The 16466-nt window shown below is 42.2% G+C and overlaps 1 protein-coding gene across 1 annotated transcript; it reads left to right on the top strand.

The window, feature by feature from the left end:
* Positions 1-8688: 8688 nt before the first annotated feature.
* Positions 8689-15849, top strand: LOC122682124 (WAP four-disulfide core domain protein 5-like). The gene is made up of 4 exons (XM_043884897.1): positions 8689-8773; positions 14826-14972; positions 15060-15200; positions 15572-15849. The coding sequence occupies exons 1-3, from the start codon at positions 8689-8691 to the stop codon at positions 15197-15199; spliced, it is 372 nt and encodes a 123-aa protein (XP_043740832.1). The 3' UTR covers position 15200; positions 15572-15849.
* Positions 15850-16466: the final 617 nt, after the last annotated feature.

The following is a 16466-nucleotide window of genomic DNA, read 5'->3' as shown; positions in this document are numbered from 1 at the left end:
TTATAAATACACATAATAGATTTTGTACAGAATCACTACAAAGAAAATTATAAAACTTTAGAAAGAGACATATTTTAACACCCCCAAATCAGAAATGTATACCATGTTCATGGATTGCAAGACTCAATATGATAAGTATGCCAATTCTCTTCAAATTGATTTTCAGTCTCAATGTAATCAAACCCCCAGGAAAGTTTTTGCAAAAGTAAACCAAGAGAAACTTGGCAATGCGATTCTGAAATGCATACAAAAATGCAAAAGGCAAGGTAGCCAAAATACTCTTGAAGAAGAATAATTTACTAAGACTTGATGTAGGAGATATCAAGTTTTATTTTAAAGCTGTAATAATTATGATAAAGTGGTATTACAACAACCATAGACAGATATGCAAAAGAAAAAAAATAGAGTCACCAGACAGATGACTTGCACATAATGATAGTATGTTTCTAACTTGGCTATAGTAAACAAATATCGCTACTGTCATATTAAGAAGGCTGCACATCATAATATTAGTATGCTTTCCATAAGTGGTTGAAAGAGGATACAGGTTAAGAAGGCAGGATAGAAGAAAGGAGAAGAAAAATAAATAAGTAAATGTTGCTTTATTAGAAAACTCATCATGTCTGATGGGATCCTGTTACATTTATAAATATATTACCAAAAAATGAATATCACTAGATCTCTGTTTACTAACTTCCAGTGATGTCCATGCAATCTTACCAACAGAAAAAAAGTTGGAGAGTACTATGTGGGTTCTGAAAATATTTCAGTTGAACATAGAACTCCTGTGTATGAAAATACTTATGTGTGAAAAAGGAAAAGTGTTTGAAGGAATAGCCACTGCTGTGAATACTGGTTACATGATGATGATGGGAGAGGAAAGAGAACAAGCATGAATAGCTCTGCCTTTATCCATATTACTTTCTAATTTTTTTCTTGTTACAACGGTCAACAAAAGTTCAGTTAACAATTAAGAAGAAAGGGAATTTTAATTGAACCAGACTGAGGATTATAACCCGGAAGAGAGACTCTCAGAAAGCTCTGAGAAACTGTTCCGCCAGGTGCAAGTTGAAGGCACAGTCATATACATTTTCGAGATAAAGGATCATACATCAAAATGACATCCTGATACTTTACACAAAGTTCACCGAGGACACATAGTGCAGGGAAGCCCGTATAGAGCGGGAAGTCCATGATCCCCTGCAGAGTTGGGAAAGAATGCTATCCTTTGAAGAAATTATATTGCTGATGTCAGAAGAAAGGGGAAAATGTTATCTTTATGGTCAAGCAGATGCTCCTATCTTCGAGGACGTTTGTTTAATATGTAATGCAGGAACACACTACACATTAGGGAGGGAGGGAAGAGGACCAAACAGATGCAGAGAGAGAATTCTGTGTTTAGTTTTTTCTTATCCTGCCAGGAAATAAGAATTTTATTTCATCACAACAAAAATCTCTTATGATCTGAACATATCAAATAAAGAAAATTAAAATTCATAATTTGCTGTTGTTGTTTAGTCGTTAAGTTGTGTTCAACTCTTTTGCAACCTCACGGAGTGTAGCCCCCCCAAGCTCCTCTTTCCATGGGATTTCTCAGGCAAGAATACTGGAGAGGGTTGCCATTTCCTTCTCCAAGGGATCTTCCCAACCCAGGGATCAAACTTACATTTCCTGCATTGGCAGGCAGATTCTTTACCACTGAGCCACCAAAATTCATTATAGGTTAGAATAAAGCACTCAAATAATCAAGTGAGTGGAGAAAACAGGGTAATTGAGAGTTGCTTGGAAAGAAATAATCATTAATGTAAGTAAGTGTTAAAAAGGGATGTGTAAAATATGTCATAATGTAAAAGGAAAACAGTGCATCAATCAGAGGCCGTCAAAAGAAATCACCTAGATAGTTCAAGCAGAGAAAGAATTTCAGCTATTGTATGAGCACATCTCATTGTAAGAACCAAAATCACGTGTGAAATCCTGGATATGAAAGAGTCTGGGAAAAGATAGGCATTTGATTTACAACCCCTGCAGGAAGGCATTCTGGGAGCAGCTGAAATGCATGCAGATGGAGACACTGCACAGTACCTGCCATACCCCAGCTCCCTCCCATACTTACACTTCCAGTTAGAAACTATTCACCTCTCAGAAGGCAAAGCTTGCCCACTTGAGTGGGAGCTGAAGTGAGTGGGTCTGAGAATAAGCAAGGCAGGACACAAGAGCTGGGAGATATGAATGAAGTCAATAGAGAAGAATGCAGGGTATTTATGAGAGCAGTCGTTACCTTGCAGTGCTGGAGTAATATCTCATAGTGGCCAGGGCTGATGGTGGAGCCCTCCTCTCTCAGACAAGTACCTAAGAAAGAGAAGTCCACCTATGTGTTAGGAAAACTGCAAAGGAGGGAGCCCTTGAGCTAAATTAAGAAACCTATTACTTCCAACCCTTCCCACTTAAATAAGATACTCCTTTCAAAAGATAGTCCTTGACTCTGATTTTAAAATAAGAAAGAAATTTGGAAATGATATAAGCTGTATAAAGAGCTTTTTAAAACAACAGAAATGAGAAGCAAACCTTCAGAGCATTTGAAAGAGGAGTCTTAAAATCCCCAGTAAAATATCACCACAAAGCTGAGAAAAACTTATAAACTAAAATAGATTTTTAAAACTAGTGAAGCAAATTAAAGGTATGAGGAGAAGTGAAAGTCACTCAGCCGTGTCCAATCCGCTACCCCATGGATTGTAGCCCACCAGGCTTCTCTGTCCATGGAATTCTCCAGGCAACAATATGGAGTAGGTAGTGTTTCCTTCTCCAGGGGACCTTCCCAACCGAGGGATTGAACCCAGGTCTCCCACACTAAAGGCAGATTCTTTACCATCTAGCCACCAGGGAAGCCCAAAGGTATCAGGAACCATCATAAGACAGAAATATAGAAACTCAAAGAGGAGATAGCAAGGTAACAGGAAGATGTGAAATAGAATCTGATGGAGAGAAGAGAATTGAAGAAAAGGACAAAACTATTTCATAAATAAGGACTAAGTAAAGTAAGGAAGAAAAAGGGAAACATAGGAAAAGCATATAACAGAAAATAAAACTAAAGAAAGAAGTAGCTTAAAAACACAGTCTTAAATATTAAAAAGTCAATGAAGGTCCACCAGACACGAAAATCAAGTCCTACCAGGAAGAAAACCAAGTCAAAAACAAAAATTATTTAAAACAATGTTTGAGGAAAATATTTCTGAAATAAAAGATTTGAGTCTACATATTAAAAGCTCACATTATAGTAAACATAAGATGAATGAAAGTAAAAATTGTGGTCTTTCAAGATAAAAATAGAAGCCTTCAGGAGGCCAACACTCTCCCCTCCAACTAAAAAAGAAACAAAACCATAAAAAATCAGGTTATAAGATAGCAATGCTCAATGCCAGAAAACAGTGAAGCAAAACTTAGACACTCTATGAAAGAAAATATGCACTGACGAATTTCATACAACTAATTTGTCTTTGACCTAAATATATTTCCAAATGTTCAAGAACTCAAGAAATATTATTTCTGAGAACTTTCCTGGGGAGTTTCCAAGAGACAAGATTTATTCAATCAAGAAATGTTTGTGGAAATTAGGAACATGATTATTATTGTTGTACTGAACATTTTAATTGTGGAATTAAGTCTGATGAAGGAGTAATAAATAGTATGTAAATATGACCTTCTGTGATAAGGTACAAATAGCAAAACTTCCATCAGATAGGAGGATGATGGAAAGAGGTAGATCAAAGAATAAGTCCACTGAGTGCTTTATATATAATAGCTTCAAGTCAAAGGATATTTAAAACACATATGGTTCAACAAAATTAAAAACTTGTGCATCAAAGGATCCTACCAGGAGAGTGAGAAGATCCTGCTGAGAAGAAGAAACAAACCAGGTCTCTGATGAGGGCCTGTGACCCAGACTATACGAAGATCTCTCACCACTCCACATTCAAAAGATGAACACCCCAATTAAAAAATGGGCAAAGAAAAAAAAATAAAAAAAATTTTTAAAAATGGGCAAAGAACTTAGACATTTCTGAAGATACCCAATTGGCCAGTGAAAAGATGCTCAACATCATTAGTCCTTCAGTTCAGTTCAGTCACTCAGTTGTGTCTGAATCTTTGCGACCCCATGAATCACAGCACACCAGGCCTCCCGGTTCATCACCAACACCCGGAGTTTACACAAACTCATGTCCATTGAGTCGGTGATGCCATCCAGCCATCTCATCCTCTGCCATCCCCTTCTCTTCCTGCCCCCGATCCCTCCCAGCATCAGGGTCTTTTCAAATGAGTCAGCTCTTCCCATCTGGTGGGCAAAGTACTGGAGTTTCAGCATCAGCATCAGTCCTTACAATGAACACCCAGGACTGATCTCCTTTAGGATGGACTGGTTGGATCTCCTTGCTGTCCAAGGGACTCTCAAGGGTCTTTTCCAACAACACAGTTCAAAAGCATCAAATTTTTGGTGCTCAGCTTTCTTCACAGTCCAACCCTCACATCCATACACGACCACTGGAAAAACCATAGCCTTTATTAGACGGACCTTTGTTGGCAAAGTAATATCTCTGCTTTTTAATATGCTATCTAGGTTGGTCATAAGTTTCTTCCAAGAAATAAGCATCTTTTAATTTCATGGCTGTGATCACCATCTGCAGTTATTTTGGAGCCCTCAAAAATAAAGTCTGACACTGTTTCCACTGTTGCCCCATCTATTTGCCATGAAATGATGGGACCAGATGCCATGATCTTAGTTTTCTGAATGTTGAGCTTTAAGCCAACTTTTCCACTCTCCTCTTTCACTTTCATCAAGAGGCTCTTTAGTTCTTCTTCCCTTTCTGCCATAACAGTGGTGTCATCTGCATATCTGAGGTTATTGATATTTTTCCCGGGAAACTTGATTCCAGCTTGTGCTTCTTCCAGCCCAGCATTTCTCATGATGTACCCTGAATATAAGTTAAATAAGTAGGGTGACAATACACAGCCTTCACGTACTTGTTTTCCTATTTGGAACCAGTGTGTTGGTCCATGTCAAGTTCTAACTCTTGCTTCCTGACCTGCATATAGGTTTCTCAAGAGGTGGGTCAGGTGGTCTGGTATTCCCTTCTCTTTCAAAATTTTCCAGAGTTTATTGTGATCCACACAGTCAAAGGCTTTGGCATAGTCAAAAAAGCAGAAATTAGTCATTAGGCAGATGCAAATAAAAACCACAAGATACCACTTCATACCCAATAGTGTGATTATAAGAAAGAAACATTTAATGGAAAATGACAAGCATCGGCTAGGAGGTGAAGAAATTGGAACCCTTGTACATAGCTGGGAAGAAGGTAAAATGGTGCAAACTCTGTGGAAAACAGCCTGACAGTTCCTCCAAAAGGTCAGCATAGAATCACCAGATGACTCAGCAATTCCACTCCGAGATGTATATGTACAAGAACAGAAAACAGAAAGTTCTGGTCCATGACTGAGACACAGGAGGCTCCTCAACTCACCTCCACCCCTGCTCACACAAAGTTGACAGCTACAACACAAAGCCATTGAAAGAAATCCAGTAATGAGTTGAGCCAGTGCTACAGATTGGGCAAGCAAGAAAATACTCACATTGGAGAGGACCTTGGCACACCCTCAAGCCACGAAGAACAAAGAAGGCGGCTTGGACAATTACAAGGGTTCAAGACACAAGCAAGAGCTTGGGAAGGTGGGACGATGAGGTTCCTCTCCTATATGTGGTCACGTGGTCAAGACTGGAAGACATTGCTATTTGATCTAATGCCCAGAAGCCAGTACAGACTGTGGAGGAAAATGAAGTCTCCACACTGGGTCTTGCACATTTGAAAATCCCTTCCCCACACCTGCAGGTAGCTCCCTACTGGGCACACCCACTTGCACTGCAGGCTCCAACCCAACCACCGACCCTCAGCTCTGCTCCACCAACCCTCAGCTCTGCTAGCCCTGCCAATCCACCTTGTTATGTCCCAGGAATATCAGAAAGTGTTGCTACAACAGTTTACTGGGAGGTCCCTGCTCTTTACACATCTCTCCTGTTAGAGTCTGAGACTTAGCTCCACTGGCAGGCACTCCATCTGCCTGGATGGCATAGTTACCTCCTTCCTGTGGTCTCTTTTGAGAAATAAATGATAAGGCAAAACACCCTGAGTCTCTGATATGTTAGAATAACTTAGTGGCATGAGCCATCCTCTCAGTTCAGTTCGCTTCAGTTGCTCAGTCGTGTCCGACTCTGCAAACCCATGGACTACAGCACACCAGACCTCCCTGTCCATCACCAACTGCTGGAGTTTACCCAAACTCATGTCCATTGAGTCAGTGATGCCATCCAACCATCTCATCCTCTGTCGTCCCCTTCTCCTCCCGCCTCCAATCTTTCCCAGCATCAGGGTCTTTTCACATGAGTCAGCTCTTCGCATCAGGTGGCCAAAGTATTGGAGTTTCAACTTCAACAGCAGTCCTTCCAATGAACACTCAGGACTGATCTTTAGGATGGACTGGTTGGATCTTGCAGTCCAAGGGACTCTCAAGAGTCTTCTCCAACACCACAGTTCAAAAGCATCAATTCTTCGGCACTCAACTTTCTTGACAGTCATCTCTCACATCCATACATGACTACTGGAAAAACCAAAGCCTTTACTAGATCGACCTCTGTTGACAAAGTAATGTCTCTGATTTTTAATATGCTGTCTAGGTTGGTCATAACTTTCCTTCCAAGGAGTACGCGTCTTTTAATTTCATGGCTGCAATCACCATCTGCAGTGATTTTGGAGCCCGTAAAAATAAAGTCTGTCACTGTTTCCCCATCTATCTGCCATGAAGTGATGGAACTGGATGCCATGATCTTAGTTTTCTGAATGTTGAGCTTTAAGTCAACTTTTTCACTTTCATCAAGAGCCTCTTTAGTTCTTCACTGCTTTTTGCCATAACAGTGGTGTCATCTGCATATCTGAGGTTATTGATATTTTTCCCGGCAATCTTATTTCCAGCTTGTGCTTCATCCAGGCCAGCCTTTCTCTAGACAATAATAATTTGGGGGTAGGGAAGACTTAAGGGGTGGCAGGAACCTACAGTGGAAGGGGGACCTTCCTAGACAGACCCCAATGACCTCATGGCTCTGCTGTCTATGCACTGGTCTCGCAGTCCTGTTCCAAGGAGGTGCCAAGGAAGGTCAAGTTCCTGGGAGGTGACACTGTGAGTGACTTCCAGAACAATGGCCTGGAAGTCAGTCTCAGCTTTGCCCAGAACTTGCTGTGTGACCTCAGGAGAATAACTCTCCTCTGAGCTTCAGTTTGGGGTTTTGATTTTTATTGACCTTGCTTGTGAGCAACAGCCAAGTAGTCTGTTTAGTTTGTAATCAGGAATAAAAATCAGCCTCATAAAGCTTTCCTTCTAAAGAAAGCTGCCAAGGGGATGCCAGAATTCCCAAAGTCACATCAGATCATGAACTACAGGGCCGCTCTTTTCCTGAGAGGTTAGAAGACAGCATGAGGTTAAACCCCCGCAAGCACTTCCTGACTGTGAGGGTTGTCCTGGGCTGGAACACTCTCTTCCTTTCTCAGGGTCAGAGGAGGGATCGCCTCACTTCTGAGAACAGGATGGGGATCATGGAGAAGCGATGTTCCCATGGAGAAGACGTCCCAGCCTAGTTAAGAATTAACTGTGTCCTTGAGCCAGCCCCCTCCCATCTACAGCCGGCTGTTCTCTCATCTTTCAGACAGGAGGGTGGGGAGAATGTCCCTGATCTCCTCCCATCCTGGTGAGTTATTCAGGTTCAGTGCATTTCCACCTGGGGCCCCTTAGGACTCTGAGCGCCACTTGTCTCTCTTCCACCAAACACAGGAGCTGGATGATGTAAAATCTAGGTGGGGGGCGTGGGTGGGGGGCGGGTTGGCTGAGATGACCTTTTGCTCAGGATCCCTTAGGGCCAGGGAAGGGGTCCCAGAGGCCACCTGCATCCTCTGTGACTAGCCACTGCAGCCAAACCTAAAGCCTCCCTCTGTGCACCCCTGATAGCTCAGCCAGCTTCAGGCAGAGGGCAGTTCTACCAGATGCCACTGGAGGTGATCTTACCAAAGGCAGAGTGGTCTCTCTCTCTCTCATCCACCAGAGCCCTAGAGGAGAGACCAGGGCTGGCCCCACTCACTGTGCCAGCCTGGGCCAGCCATCTCCAGCAGAGAGCGCTGACCATAATTCCAATGCTTCCCTTCACAGGCCTCAGAGCTCTGCAAACCCTTCCTGGACATTCAAAGCCGAGTTCTATCCTCCACCTAAGCCACTGCTGGGGCTTCAAGATGTTAGAGAGCCAGGAAAGGGACCAACTGACTCATCAACTCTCACCCTTTATACAAATCAGAAAAACTGAGGTCCAAACACGAACAAGGCTTGTCCATATCACAACCCAAATCGGCGATACAGGCAGGACTGGATCCCAGCCCCGGACACCCAGGGCGGGTCCTCACCCGTCATCAGTTCTTGCACAAGCACCCTTGCACAGTGGCTCTTGGGCAGGGGGTGGGGCCAGGATGAGGCAGACACATACCACTCTGTTTATCCCCTCTCCTTCCTCCCTCAACTCAGTTACTCTAGCCTCCCCCAGGTTAGTAGGTGTTAATCTGGGGGCCTCTGGATTCTACCTTATCAGGTGTCAGCAACAGAAACATGAGGGCCCAGAGCTTCCTCCTCCTGGTGGCCCCCCTGGGTTTGGGGAGCCAGTTACATGCTGCCTTGGGCAGGAGGAAGGGAGGTGAGTATGGGTAGGTTCCTATGCTCCAAGGACAGTGCTGGTTTCTACCTTTTAAGAGAGAATAAGAGTTTGGGGAAAGGCAGGCAATGAAGTGTAAATTGTGTGTGTGTGTGTGTGTGTGTGTGTGTGTGCATGTGCCCGCTTCTTAGTACTTCCAGCAGCTTGTCTCTTGTCTGTACATCTTCATGCCTGTCAGCCTGCTTGCATGTGCAGCTGTAAATGTTTTCTTGCCAGTTTCCCAGTGCTTGCCTGTCCACAAGTCTGACTGTAGGATTGTGTTCACACACATGCGTCTACCTCTAGTTATATGTGTAGCTTTGTGCCTGCTTGTTGGTGTGACCTGCATCTACCCATGTATACCTAGGGACGACCACACACATGTGTGTCTGAGCCTGCATGGGTGTCCTAGTGAGAACACGTGTCTTCCTGTGCCTCTGCGGGGTGTGGGAGTGGACGGTCAGTCCCTGTTCTTGGTGTCTCCATGGGGGTGTCTGGACCTGTGGGTCTGCAAGGCAGGGAGATGATCTTTTCTGTCACTCCATGGCCAATTAGGTCTGGTCTGGCCTCCTGCCCATCTTGTTTGTGTCCTGCTCCAGGCTTCTCAGTCTCCTAGCCCAATCTGTGAAAGGGTCTCCGGAGTTGAGTACGGGGCATGGTCTCTGGGATCCGGGATTGTTAAAAGGAAGCTCTACCTACCCTACCTCTCTCCTCCTCTGCCTCCTTTAAAAGGCTGAGTCTGATGACTGTGGCTTTGTAGTAGAGACTGAATTCAGGCAGGTTGATTCCTCCAGTTCCATTCTTCTTTCTCAAGATTGCTTTGGCTATTTGAGGTTTTTTGTATTTCCATACAAATTGTGAAATTATTTGTTCTAGTTCTTTGAAAAATACCTTTGGTAACTTGATAGGGATTACATTGAATCTATAGGTTGCTTTGGGTGGTATACTCATTTGCACTATATTGATTCTTCTCATCCATGACGGTGTATTTCTCCATCTATCTGCATCCTCTTTGATTTCTTTCATCAGTGTTTTATAGTTTTCTATATATAGATCTTTTGTTTCTTTAGGTAGATTTATTCCTAAGTATTTTATTCTTTTTGTTGCAATGGTGAATGGAATTGTTTCCTCAATTTCTCTTTCTGTTTTCTCATTGTTAGTGTATAGGAATGCAAGGGATTTCTGTGTGTTAATTTTATATCCTGCAACTTTACTATATTCATTGACTAGCTCTAGTAATTTTCTGGTGGAGTCTTTAGGGTTTTCTATGTAGAGGATCATGTCATCTGCTAACAGTGAGAGTTTTACTTCTTCTTTTCCAATCTGGATTCCTTTTATTTCTTTTTCTGCTCTGATTGCCATGGCCAAAACTTCCAAAACTATATTGAATAGTAATGGTGGGAGTGGGCACCCTTGTCTTGTTCCTTACTTTAGGGGAATTGCTTTCAATTTTTCACCATTGAGGATAATGTTTGCTGAGCGTTTGTCATATATAGCTTTTATTATGTTAGGTATGGCCCTTCTATTCCTGCTTTCTGGAGGGTTTTTTTTTTTTTTTTTTTAATCATAAATGGGTGTTGAATTTTGTCAAAGGCTTTTTCTGCATCTATTGAGATAATCATATGGTTTTTATGTTTCAATCTGTTTGTGTGGTGTATTACACTGATTGATTTGTGGATATTGAAGAATCCTTGCATCCCTGGGATAAAGCCCACTTGGTCGTGATGTATGATCTTTTTAATATGTTGTTGGGTTCTGTTTGTTAGAATTTTGTTAAGGATTTTTGCATCTATGTTCATCAGTGATATTGGCCTATAGATTTCTTTTTTGGTGGCATCTTTGTCAGGTTTTGATATTAAGGTGATAGTGGCCTCATAGAAAGAGTTTGGAAGTTTACCTTCCTCTGCAATTTTCTGGAAGAGTTTGAGTAGGATAGGTGTTAGTTCTTCTCTAAATTTTTGGTAGAATTCAGCTGTGAAGCCGTCTGGTCCTGGGCTTTTGTTTGTTGGAAGATTTCTGATTAGAGTTTCAATTTGCTTGCTTGTGATGGGTCTGTTGAGATTGTCTATTTCTTCCTGGTTCAATTTTGGAACATTGTACTTTTCTAAGAATTTGTCCATTTCTTCCAAGTTGTCCATTTTATTTGCATACAGTTGCTGATAACAGTCTCTTATGATCCTTTGTATTTCAGTGTTGTCTGTTGTGATCTCTCCATTTTTGTTTCTATTTTTGTTGATTTGATTTTTCTCCCTTTGTTTCTTGATGAATCTGGCTAATGGTTTGTCAATTTTATTTACCTTCTCAAAGAACCAGCTTTTGGTTTTGTTGATTTTTGCTATGGTCTCTTTTGCTTCTTTTGCATTCATTTCTGCCCTAATTTTTAAGATTTCTTTCCTTCCACTAAACCTGGAGTTCATAATTTCTTCCTTTTCAAGTTGCTTTAGGTGTAGAGTTAGGTTATTTATTTGACTTTTTTCTTGTTTCTTGAGGTAAGCCTGTATTGCTGTGAACCTTCCCCTTAGTACTGCTTTTACAGTGTCCCATAGGTTTTGGGTTGTTGTGTTTTCATTTTCATTCATTTCTATGCATATTTTGATTTCTTTTTTGATTTCTTCTGTGATTTGCTGGTTGTTCGGCAGCGTGTTGTTCAGCCTCCATGTGTTGGAATTTTTAATAGTTTTTCTCCTGTAATTGACATCTAATCTTACTGCATTGTGGTCAGAAAAGATGCTTGGAATGATTTCAATTTTTTTGAATTTACCAAGACTAGATTTATGACCTGGGATGTGATCTATCCTGGAGAAGTTTCCCTGTGAACTCGAGAAAAAGGTGAAATTCATTGTTTTGGGATGTAATGTCCTATAGATATCAATTAGGTCTAACTGGTCTATTGTATCATTTAAAGTTTGTGTTTCCTTGTTAATTTTCTGTTTGGTTGATCTATCCATAGGTGTGAGTGGAGTATTAAAGTCTCCCACTATTATTGTGCTATTGTTACTTTCCCCTTTCATACTCATTAGCATTTGTCTTACATTTTGCGGTGCTCCTATGTTGGGTGCATATATTTTACAATTGCTATATCTTCTTCTTGAATTGATCCATTGATCATTATGTAGTGTCTATCTTTGTCTCTTTTCACAGCCTTTGTTTTAAAGTCTATTTTATCTGATATGAGTATTGCTACTCCTGCTTTCTTTTGGTCTCTGCTTGCATGGAATATCTTTTTCCAGCCCTTCACTTTCAGTCTGTATGTGTCCCTTGTTTCGAGGTGGGTCTCTTGTAGACAACATATATATGGGTCTTGTTTTTGTATCTAGTCAGCCAGTCTAAGACAGAAATATAGATCAATGGAACAAAATAGAAAGCCCGGAGATAAATCCACACACCTATGGACACCTTATCTTTGACAAAGGAGGCAAGAATATACAATGGAGAAAAGAAAATCTCTTCAACAAGTGGTTCTGGGAAAACTGGTCAACCAGTTGGTAAAGAATGAAACTAGAACACTTTCTAACACCATACACAAAAATAAACTCAAAATGGATTAAAGATCTAAATGCAAGACCAGAAGCTATAAAACTCCTAGAGGAAAACATAGGCAAAACACTCTCCGACATAAACAACAGCAGGATCCTCTATGACCCACCTCCCAGAATATTGGAAATAAAAGCAAAAATAAACAAATGGGACCTAATTAAAATTAAAAGCTTCTGCACAACAAAGGAAACTATAAGCAAGGTGAAAAGACAGCCTACAGAATGGGAGAAAATAATAGCAAATGAAGCAATGGACAAAGAATTAATCTCAAAAGTATACAAGCAACTCCTGCAGCTCAATTCCAGAAAAATAAACGACCCAATCAAAAAATGGGCCAAAGAACTAAACAGACATTTCTCCAAAGAAGACATGCAGATGGCCAACAAACACTTGAGAAGATGCTCAACATCACTCATTATCAGAGAAATGCAAATTAAAACCACAATGAGGTACCATTACACGCCAGTCAGAATGGCTGCTATCCAAAAGTGTACAAGCAATAAATGCTGGAGAGGGTGTGGAGAAAAGGGAACCCTCTTACACTGTTGGTGGGAATGCAAACTAGTACAGCCACTATGGAGAACAGTGTGGAGATTGCTTAAAAAACTGGAAATAGAACTCCCACATGACCCAGCAATCCAAATCCTGGGCATACACACCGAGGAAACCAGATCTGAAAGAGACACGTATACCCCAATGTTCATCACAGCACTGTTTATAATAGCTAGGACATGAAAGCAACCTAGATGCCCATCAGCAGATGAATGGATAAGAAAGCTGTGGTACATATACACAATGGAATATTACTCAGCCACTAAAAAGAATACATTTGAATCAGTTCTGATGAGATGGATGAAACTGGAGCTTATTATACAGAGTGAGGTAAGTCATAAAGAAAAACAACAATACAGTATACTAGCGCATATATATGGAATTTAGAAAGATGGTAACGATAACCCTGTATGCAAGACAGCAAGAGAGACACAGATGTATTGAACAGTCCTTGGACTCTGTGGGAGAGGGCGAGGGTGGGATGATATGGGAGAATGGCATTCACACATGCAAATTATCATGTGTGAAATGAATCACCAGTCTAGGTTTGATGCATGATACAGGATGTTCAGGCCTGGTCCACTGGGATGACCCAGAGGGATGGAATGGGGAGGCAGGTGGGAGAGAGGTTCAGGATGGGGAACACATGTACACCCATGGAGGATTCAAGTCAATGTATGGCAAAACCAATACAATGTTGTAAAGTAAAATAAATAAAGTAATTAATTAAAAAAAAATAAAAGGCTGAATCTGACCTGTCAACAGATGGGAGAGGCTGGGGCTGCAGAGATAGTCAGAAAGGTGCCTCCCCACCCAGGTGATGCCTCCACCTTCATCCCTTCTGGGTCTGTAACACTCTGACCACACCAGTGTGTGTATATGACTGTGTCTCTGTGTATATGTCTGTGAGTAGGGAGCCTGGATTTGGAGAGAAGGTTAGGGAAGGCAGATGCAAACTTGAGAGTAATACACGGGGCAAAAAACAGGGCCTGCAAAGAGAAGCAGCTTGGAGCTGATCAGGAGCTGCCAAGTGGAAACAGGGTAGAAGAAGACACCAGAGAGATGGGCTGGGGCCAGACCAGGCACGGTCTAATTGCCCAGGTAGAGATATTGAACTTCGTTGGTTTTTTTTTCCTCTGCCTTTTATGTCATCTGAGTCTCAAACCAACCCTGAGAGGATTCAGTCTAGCTTCCCATTTCAGAGACAGAAAACTGAGGCTTGGAGTACAAACCAAACCAAAACAACAAAAACAAAAAAAAGCCTTGCCGGCCATTTACAACAGCATGGATGGACCTTGAGGGCATTATGCTAAATGAAATAAATCAGACAGAGAATGATAAATACTGTATGGTATCATCTTAAAAAAATCAAGCTCATAGATACAGAAAACAGTTGGTGGTTGTTGCCAAAAGTAGGGTGTAGGGGTGGGAGTGAAATGGGTGAAGGGGGTCAAAATGTACACACTTCCAGATATAAAATAAATCACAAAGATATAATGTACAGCCTGGTGACTGCAGTTAATAATGCTACAATTCACATTTGGATGTAGCTGAAAGAATTGATCTTAAAAGTTCTCATCACCCCACTGAAATCTTGTGAAGTAATTAGCCTCCAACTAATAAAAAAATGAAAAAAATAAAAAAGTTCTCATCACAAAAAAAAAAATTATAACTATGTATGGTGACCGACATTAACGAGACACTGTGGTGATCATTCTGCAAGACACACAAAAATAAATCATCATGTTGAACACCTGAAACTAATATAATGTTACATTTCACTTTAGATGTCAATAAAAAAATAAATAAAAAACAGCAAGTCAATTCCAAAATTTAAAAAAAAAAATTGCAAACGATGGGCAAAGAAGTATGGAGTGGAGAATTTAGATCGAGCGATCCCCAGGATAGCGCTTATACTGAATTCTAAACTGCCTCCAGCGGCAAAATCTGGGGAGTTCTCTTACAGAGAAGTCTGGGGGCTGCCCACCCGATGACGGGCCCTGCCTCCTCTCGGTGCCTGACCAGTGTCTGCACGACAGCCAGTGTCCCTCAGGGATGAAGTGCTGCCGCCAAGCGTGCTTCCTCCAGTGCGTGCGGAAGGTCTCAGATAAGGGTCCCTCTCCACTGTGCTGACCGCCAGCCAGACCCCAAGCCCCAGGGCCGGGGCACCGGCAGGACTCCCCCGGTCCCTGTGTTGCAGTTAAGATGGGCAGATGCCCCGAGGACCGTCTGCGCTGCCTGAGCCCTGCGCAGCACCTCTGCTCCAAGGACTCGGACTGCCAGGGCTGCAAGCGGTGCTGCCTGGGTGCCTGCGGCCGGGACTGCAGAAGCCCTGTCTGAGGTAGGGCTGTGTGTGCTCGGGCCAGCTCCTCCCCTCTCTGAGCCCCAGCCCTAAGAGATCCCTCGAGTTCAGCCAGCTGAACAGGAACCTTCCCAGAAGCCTGGGCCTCCTGTGGCCAGCCCTGGAGAAGTGGATGGGGTGGGAGGGGTCCTCCTAGCATCACAGAGGAACCGGGTGTCCCTGTCCTCTTGTTGAACTTGTATCACCTGGACCACGGCCCTAACGCTCTGAGCTTCAGTTTGCCCCTGTGAAGCAGGGTGGGGAGTCCTGCCCTCCTGGCTGGGCTGATGGGGTCTGGATGGGGGAATCAGACCCAGAACCCAGAGCTTTATTATGGAAAGGGGGTTAACCTTTTCCTTGTCTCTCCTCAGGCTAATTCTGGGTTAAGATCCATAACTCTGAACCTCGGGATGGGGTTCTCTGCAGGAAGATATGAAGATGCGCGGGGTCTGGGACCCAGCAACCCAGACAGAAGCTGCCCTGCCAGTGGAAATTCCAACCTTAATAAACTCTGTTCTAGAAGAATTTTCCAAACGTCAATCTGTTCACAATGTTCGCCATACCTGCAAAATAGCATCATGATATTTTGTGTATTGCCTGTACTCCTATTGACCTAATGTTTTTCTTCCAAGGGACTCACTTTTGTATAAAAATAAATTTACTTGAGAAGAAAAACTGGATATCACTACTTTAAATGGGATAAACAGGGTCACTTCTCACAAACAGAATGTAAGTGTAAAAGCAGATGCAACTAAAGCAATGAAGTTCCATGTAAGTAAATCATGTCTGATTAAATGATATGAAATAATAATATTAGATTCTGGCTAGATACTGCCACCTCCCAGAACTGTGAGCCTGAAGCCTGCTCTCTGTCTCTGTTGTGATAAAGGATGATTAACGAGGGTTAAAGAGACGTTAAAGACACAGACCTCTAATCTGGGATATTCTTGCTGGTATACTCAGGATTGAAAAGAACTTTCTCAATGCAAGAGTCACTGGTGTACGATGTTGCATCGAGACTCACGCTAAGATCATTTCAAATTGCTCCACATTTGGGGAAATGTTCTCTGAACAGTTGAGATGTCATTATTTATGGGTGGGTCTGACTCTACCATTGGATAATAAGTCACTGGCCTCTATTTCTTGTGGGCCTGGTCCATGGCCAGAGCTTAATGAGTGGGGGTGTTAAGGGAATGACAGCCATCCAAGTGGCACTAGTGGTAAAGAACCTGCCTGCCAATGCAGGAGATGTAAGAGATTAGGGTT

The sequence above is a fragment of the Cervus elaphus genome, chromosome 23 (assembly GCF_910594005.1).
Source record: "Cervus elaphus chromosome 23, mCerEla1.1, whole genome shotgun sequence".
Taxonomy (NCBI): Eukaryota; Metazoa; Chordata; class Mammalia; order Artiodactyla; family Cervidae; genus Cervus; species Cervus elaphus.
The sequence above is the reverse complement of the archived record's forward strand: the minus strand, read 5'-3'. Positions and strand labels throughout refer to the sequence as shown.

Coding starts and splice junctions, on each gene's coding strand:
- LOC122682124 (XM_043884897.1), top strand. CDS start 8,689: ATGAGGGCCCAGAGCTTCCTCCTCCTGGTGGCCCCCCTGGGTTTGGGG. Junction 8,774..14,825: donor CTTGGGCAGGAGGAAGGGAG/GTGAGTATGGGT, acceptor GTTCTCTTACAG/AGAAGTCTGGGGGCTGCCCA. Junction 14,973..15,059: donor GCGGAAGGTCTCAGATAAGG/GTCCCTCTCCAC, acceptor CCTGTGTTGCAG/TTAAGATGGGCAGATGCCCC.